The 7,333-nt window shown below is 47.1% G+C and overlaps 1 protein-coding gene across 1 annotated transcript in view; it reads right to left on the bottom strand.

The window, feature by feature from the left end:
- Positions 1-7,183, bottom strand: part of SH3PXD2B (SH3 and PX domains 2B) — a 215,406-nt gene extending 208,223 nt beyond the window's left edge. Inside the window, exon 1 of the mRNA XM_006864810.1 lies at positions 7,109-7,183. Coding sequence (XP_006864872.1) covers positions 7,109-7,183 — 75 coding nt within the window. The remainder of the gene's footprint in view (positions 1-7,108) is intronic.
- Between the last annotated feature and the right edge of the window lie 150 nt (positions 7,184-7,333).

Genomic DNA, 7,333 nt, shown 5'->3' with positions numbered 1-7,333 from the left:
GATATCCAGGGCTCATGTATGAGATTACTAACAAGCATTACTGAATAATCAGATGAGGGACAGTTTGCTATGTCTACTAGGTGGCTAAAGTCTGATCCTCAGAGCCTATGGTTTGGACGGTCAACAACGCTTGTGCCCACTTGAGGATAGATCCTGAAATGCTCTTTTTGACAATGAATAGGATATCATTCCTTCCCAGCATAACAGATCATCGTTGTTGTTGTAAAGTGCCGTCATTGGTTCCAACCCATAGCAACCCTGGATAGGGTTTTCTGAGGAGCGGCTGGTCAGCTTGAACCACCGACCTTGTGGTTAAAACTGACTTTGCAGTCCAGCGCATAAACCCATAGCACCACACCAGGACTTCTATAATACCCTAGGCAGTTGTTAGCTGAAATGGACTGCTATTGGCCATTTTGAATTGGACAGTCATAATAGCTCGTAACAGTCATAATCGATCATATGACTGCCCAATTCAAAATGGCCAATATCAGTCCATCTCAGCTAATGAATGCCTAGGATATGGGTATTTATGTACTCTATTTCATTTTTCACAATTTCCTAAGATTCATACTTCATACATTCTACATTACAATTACTAATGTACGTTTGCAATTCTTTTTCTCACTTTGAGATGTGCCATAGCAGCCAATGAAGGTGATGAAAGCTTTAGTCCATCCAGGTCATTAACACTGACTCTACTTTGAAGGCGGCAGCTCTTCTTCAGTAGTATTTTAACTGGCTTCCAACCTGAGGGGCTCATCATCTGGCATTCCTGATACCAGTCAGTGTTACAATGTTATTTGTAAGGTTTTCACTGGCCAGTGTTTTTAGGTCCTTCTTCCTTGTCTGTCTTAGTGTTGAATCTCCCTCCCCTGATATCTCTCCACCATGGGTGACCCTGCTGGTATTTGAAATACGGAAGGAAGAGCATCCAGCATCACAACAGTGTGTAAGCCACCACAGTAGCACAAGAGCAAGAGAAACACAGATGAGAAACAGAAAGAAGAGTGCATGGAAGTGGTAAATGTCAAATGCAGGATATTGTTTGGTGTGGGGTAGGGAGGGAACCCAGGGACCTAAACAGCAGTAATGCTTTACTTATTAAAAAATAAAAACATCTGAAATTAATATCTAATATGTAAAGATCTGAAAGAACAGGATTGCATTTATTTATTTATTTATTCTATTATCTCACTGTGTATCCAGAGAATCTGGGTGGCCTAAGTGGGTTGTGAACCACTGTTTACCTAAAGGTTGGTGGTCTGAATCAATCCAGTGGCTCTGTGGAAGAAAGGGCTGGCGAACTACTTTGCTTCTATTAAGATTACAGACAAGAAAACCCGGAAACAGTTCTACTAATCCGACACAGGCTATTACCATGAGTTGGAGCAGCTAACAACATGTAACCATGGGGGAAATGGTAATTCCATGACAGAATTCTTGCCTTCCACGTGGGAGACCAGGGTTCGATTCCCAGCCAAGGCACCTAATGAACAGCCATCATCGGACTGTCTGGAGGCTTGTGCGCTGCTGTAATGCTGAACAGGTTGCAGAGGAACTTCCAGACTAAGACTAGTTAGAAAGGCCTGGCAACCTACTTCTGAAAAGCAGCAAATGAAACCCTATCAATCTTAATGATCTGATGCCATCATGCATAGGGTGGCCACAATAGAAAAGTATCTGTTTTAAGCACATAAAGAGCTTAATGCCGTGCTGGGTAGAGGACAACTTATCAAACTCTGCCATTATTATAATTATAATTACTACTACCATTTTGTTATTTTTGACATTTCAAGATCTTAAATCAGCCTCTGCTGGGGAAGGCTCCCTTCTAAACCAAAGGCTCTGCATACCTCTCTCTAGTACAGGAAGTAGGGTGATGGAAGCGAAATCCCTAAAACCTATGAGGAGCATTCTTCCTTCCCTCAAGCCAGGAGACAACTGGGTAGGGTACTTGCAAGATGTCATGCTCGGAAGAACCCTTTCCATTCATTCAGAAAATCTGGCAGACAAACCGCACCAGATTCAAAAAACGAGGGTTGGAGCTCCAGGGAAGCCCTTTCTAAGCATTACTATTCTGAACAGGGATTTGGACCCTGAGTAGCATAAATGATTTGTGCTCAATCATTTGTAGTTTGAATCTATACAGAAGTACTGCAGAAGAAAGGCCTGGCCATCTGCTTCCATAAAGATTATAGTCAGGAGAACGCTATGAAGTAGTCTAACTGTGTGAAAAAAACAAAACATTCATTGTGTTGCCATGAGTCAAAATCAACTCAACAGTAATAGTTTTTTTGTTTTGTTTTTCTTCTTTCGGGGGTGGGTGGGTTGTGGAAGACTTCTAAAAGTCCCTGGGTAGAATAAATGGTTAACACACACAGCTACTAGCTGATTGTTGTTGTTGTTGTGAAGTGCCGTCGAGTTGGTTCTGACAGCTGGTGAGCTTGAACTGCCGACCTTGCATTTCAAATGGCTTTGCAGTCTGGCGCATTAACCCACAGTGTCACACCAGGACTCCAAATCGTTATGGGAGCAGAAAGCCTCATCTTTCTCCAACGGAGCGGCTGGTAGTTTCAAACTGCTGATGTTAAGGTTCATAGCCTGATTCATTATCTCTACACTACTAGAGCTTCTAGCTGACAGGAACCTCAAAAGAAAGGCCTAGTGATCTAGGTTAGAAAAATCAGCCACTGAAGACTCTATGGAGCACTAAGGGTCCTCTGACACACTTAGTGTCTCCATGAATTGGAACTGATTCCATGGCAATTGACTTGGGAGCTTCTGCGTCTGTCTTTTCCAAGTCACACGTGTGGCTCCACCCTGAGCCTACTGATGAGGTCTCTGCCCACAGAGGGGATGGGATAGACAGGATGCCATTTTAGGTGTGACAGGAGGCCTAGTCCTAATGGGAAGCCCTGCATTCCAACTGCAGCAGTTCCTCAATGACATCACTGGGGAGAGATGGTGGTTGGTGGTTATGTGCCTTGGAGTCAGTTCCGACTCATAGTGACCCTGCATAGGATTTCAAAGGCTGTAAATCTTTACGGGAGCAGAAACCCTTATCTGTCTCCGGCAGAACTGCTGACAGTTCTGTACTGCTGACGCTGAGTTAGCAGCTCGATTCGTAACCACTACGCTACCAGAGCTCTGGAGTAGAGGGAAATTCAGAGGTGTGCTAACCAGGACTCGTCAGAACTGACTGCTATATTCCAGCACAGAGGCTGTGGCAGAGGCCCGAGTGTTAACAATTTTGTCCTCTAAGGGGACATGTAGCAATGTTTGAAGACATTTTCGGTTGTCACCATTGGAGGCAGGAGTGCTACTGGAACCTCATAGGTAAAGGGTAGGGAAGCTGCAAAACTTCCTATAAGCCGCCATAACCATGGATTTTGTTGTTATGTGCCATCAAGTTGGTTCTGACTCATAGCGACCCTATGTACAATAGAACAAAACACAGCCAAACCCTGCGCCATCTCAACTGATATGTTAGAGCCCTTGTTGTTTGGCTGCCATCAAATTGAACCCCATCCACAATAAAATACAATGCTGGCCAGTCCAGCACCATCTCCATAATCGGTTATAGGTTGGACTATTGTGATCCTGAGGGTTTTACTGGTTGCTTTTTGAAGTGGATCATCAGCCCTTTTTCCTTATTCCTCTCAGTCTGGAAGCTCTGCTGAAACCTGTTCAGCACCACAGCAACACACAAGTCTCCACAGACAGACAGGCAAAGGTTGTACGTGAGGTGATTTGGCTGGAATCAAACTCGGGTCTTCCACAAGGATGTTGAGAATTCTATCATAGCCTTATATGTCAACAGGGCTGAGAAACTCTGCCCAAGAAGTGTGATGCTATAGGATAAGCATTGGACTGCTGACTGCGAGGTTGGTGGTTCAAACCCATCAGCTACTCCTGGGAAACCCTATATGGTTACTTGGAGTTAGAACCGATTCGATGGTAGTTAATAACAGAGGAGACGTAGTATTCACAATACACAATCTGCAGAAGCTGGAGCTCAAAGAGGTAAACTGACCAGTGCAAGTTCACGCAGTAGGAAATGGCAGATCCCAGAGCTGTCTACCTACCCTGCTCTTGCTATAGAGTGGCCAAAGCAAGCTCCGAAAGGAGGGTACCAAACAGGAGTCAAAGTCCACACCCATTCTTTCTGGAGATGGGATCCTTGGGAATAAGTGGTAGCCAGCCATCAGTTTGTTTCTGTGGGGTTCAGTCTGGGATCATGGTTCTGACGTGTCTTTGTTCTTGTGTTCAAACTATCAGTAAAGGCTGGCTGGATGAGACAGGGCCCCAGAAACATGCTGTTGTTGTGTTGTTGGTTCCAACTTTCAGTGACCCCGTATTGGGTTTTCAAGAGCAGCTGGTGGGTTTGAACCACCGACTTTTCAGTTAGTAGTCCAGTGCTTATCCTAAAGCACCACTCTGGGACTCACTCTTGAGTCATGTTGTTGCTGTTGTTAAGTGCTGTCGAGTTGGTTCCGACTCATAGAGACCCTGTATAGGGTTTCCAAGGAGCGGCTGGTGGGTTTGAACCACCAATTTGCAGTTAACAATTCAGTGTTTATCCTAGGGCTCCCACTCTTGAATCAAAGCAGCAACTAACTCTACGTGAAGAAAAACAAGTTCTTGGTAGAATCCTTTCCCCCATGTGACTTTGGAACGTTCCCATTCAGAGTGACATGGACATCACGGGATGGAAAGAGGGAGCCAACAGATATGGAATGCCAACCCTGCCAGTCACATTGCTCCTCCCCTTAGAAACTGAGCACCATCACTCCCATTGTACAGATGAGAAAACTGGCTACCAAGTTGGGAGACTAAGATTTGAACCCAGATTTGTCCAACTCAAATCTATGTTTTAACAAAGATTGGACTCATGGAATTCCTAAAAAAATGGTTGAAGGCTTAGAAAGAGGATACTCATAGCTGCAGAATCTCCGAAAAAAATTGGGGTGGGGGGGCTCTGACTAAGCAGAGAACAGTGACAGCAAATTATCTGATCTTTAAGAGGGCTTTGCTTACTTATGAAGCAGTTGCTGGATAATGCACATTCAGCTACTAACTGAAAAGCTCGAGTCTTTCCATAAGTGCCTTAGAAGAATGGCCTGGCGATTTACTTGTGAAAAATCAGCCACTGAAAACATTATGGAGCACAGTTCTACCCTGACACGCACGGGGTTGCCATGCATCAGTGTTGACTCACCAACAACTACTGCTTTGGGTTTTTTTCCTAGGGAAACTATAAACTATAGGCGTGTGGGATTAAGGAAGTGATGTGAGCTGGTGGAAGAAGCAACACTTTTTAGGGTTCTACAGTCCCGAATTTCCATCCCTGTTCTGCCTCTGGCTGTGGTTTCAAGCCTAACACCTCAACTTTCTGAGGCTTACTGTCCTCATCTACAAAATGGGCCTAAGAACCTCTAAGGGGGGTGGAGGGCGGACAGGAGAGAGTGAGTAGACAATGACACCAATTCAAGGTGGTTGTATCTATTCTGGTTTTTACCAGCTGACAGATCTGATGGGAGAATTCCAGAAGTCCTCTTATTGCCATATTGGTGAAAACTGTCTTCATACCCTAGAGGCAAGTCAACAGGCTCAAACAAGAAACCAAGATTTGGCAGTATTTGAAAGTTAACAAGAAAAAATAAATGGGGGAGGAGGGTAAGGGGCAATTTCATTTCGGCTCTGGGATTAAGGGAAACTTCACTCTATTTAAAGATGCCATAGGTCCAGGAAATAGCTTCCCACTGCCTGGCTAAGGATGGAATAACTGGCTGCCGGGCCAATAACAATACAGACTCCTGCATAGCATACCCTTTCTTGTAGAGAGCAGAGTCTATCTCCTTTCAAAATTCTGTAGGCTATTCATGGCAGGCATGTAGTTCTGTTTTATACGAACAAGTCTCTTTAAAAAACAGACTCAAAGACCACTTCCAGGGAGGCAGAGGGGCTGACTTCAGCCAGGCAACGCCCTTTTCTAGTCATTGTTCTGCACTTCTTTGTTAGGATTTTTTCCCTCCTTCTCTCCCGCTTGCTCTTTTTTTCTTCCTGGTTAACTTCTCGGTACATAGGCTTGGCCACAGCCCACTTCTGACTCAGGGAGACACAATCTCCCCTTCACGTGTGTAGGGAGACCCTCCCCAAGGCCTCATCTGGGGTCTTCCCACATTCCCATTACCCTTCCACCCAGAACCTTTTAGGTGGTCCCAAGGCCACTTGAACTCTCAGAAATGGCCTACAGCCTTCTGTGAAAGCAAGCTACTTCCCACCTGAGGTCACCATCTGCCCCTGGCACATCTTCCTGAGGCAGGAAAGAAAGATCTGACCACAACTCTACGTTCTAGTACCAGCAACCTCTTTGAACCTCAGTCTTCCCATCTGTAAAACGATGCTACTGGCCCATTTTCTCCAGTCCTTTATAACTTGATTCCCACTTTACAGAGGACGATACTAGGAAGGCACTTTCTTATATTTTTTAAACAGAAGCTATTGGAGAGAGGGGACAGGGATTGCTAACCGTTTAAAGTGCAGGCACTCAAAATAATCGATTTCGAGATCTCTAGCATCCTTTCAGGCTCCCTTCTGCAAAGGAAGGGAGGCAAACTTTGCTGTCCCTTAGAGGGGCTACCTGTGGCCCGGCATAGCAGGTCTGTTTGAGTGCCTCCGGTCGACCGGAGGGACAGGAAGGTGGCCTGCGAACAGGGGCGTTCTCTCCTTTCCATCTCGGTCCCCTACACCGGCTGGGGCCGGACTTTTCCTCATATGGGCTGTAAGTGGGGGCTGCTGGGGGAGGGGGGCAAGGGGGAAACGGAAAGGGGAAGAGAAGCAGATGAGAGGCAAGTAGGGGAGCGAGGCGGGAGGAAGGGAGGGAGGAAAAGAACAGGGTAAAAGGGACGAAGGGACGGGGGAGGAGCGGGAGAGACCCGGGCCGCGCAGGCAAAGGGCCGAGGTGGGAGTGGAGGGGAGAGGAGGAGGGGAGGACGAGGACGCGAGAAAGGGAGCTGTAGCAGAAGTTTTCAGAGCCCTGGGGCTCCCGATCGCCCCCGGCAGGGCGCGGGCTCCAGGGGGCGTGGGGCCGCGGCGCACTCACATAATGCTTGTTGGGCACCCGCCGCTTCTGCACGTCCAGCACCTTCACCTCCACGATGCTGCGCCGCGGCGGCATGGCCGCTCCTCCCGCGCCGCGAGGCCGAGCGCGGGTGCGGGGAGCGCGGGGTGAGAGAGCGCGAACACCGAGCAACCACGGGCTCGATTCGGAGCCGAAGGCGATTGGGAACCCGGGACTAGTAGCCGCCGCCGCCGCCCTTCGCTTCGC

Source organism: Chrysochloris asiatica, unplaced genomic scaffold, assembly GCF_000296735.1.
Source record: "Chrysochloris asiatica unplaced genomic scaffold, ChrAsi1.0 scaffold00071, whole genome shotgun sequence".
NCBI classification, from domain to species: domain Eukaryota; kingdom Metazoa; phylum Chordata; class Mammalia; order Afrosoricida; family Chrysochloridae; genus Chrysochloris; species Chrysochloris asiatica.
The sequence above is the reverse complement of the archived record's forward strand: the minus strand, read 5'-3'. Positions and strand labels throughout refer to the sequence as shown.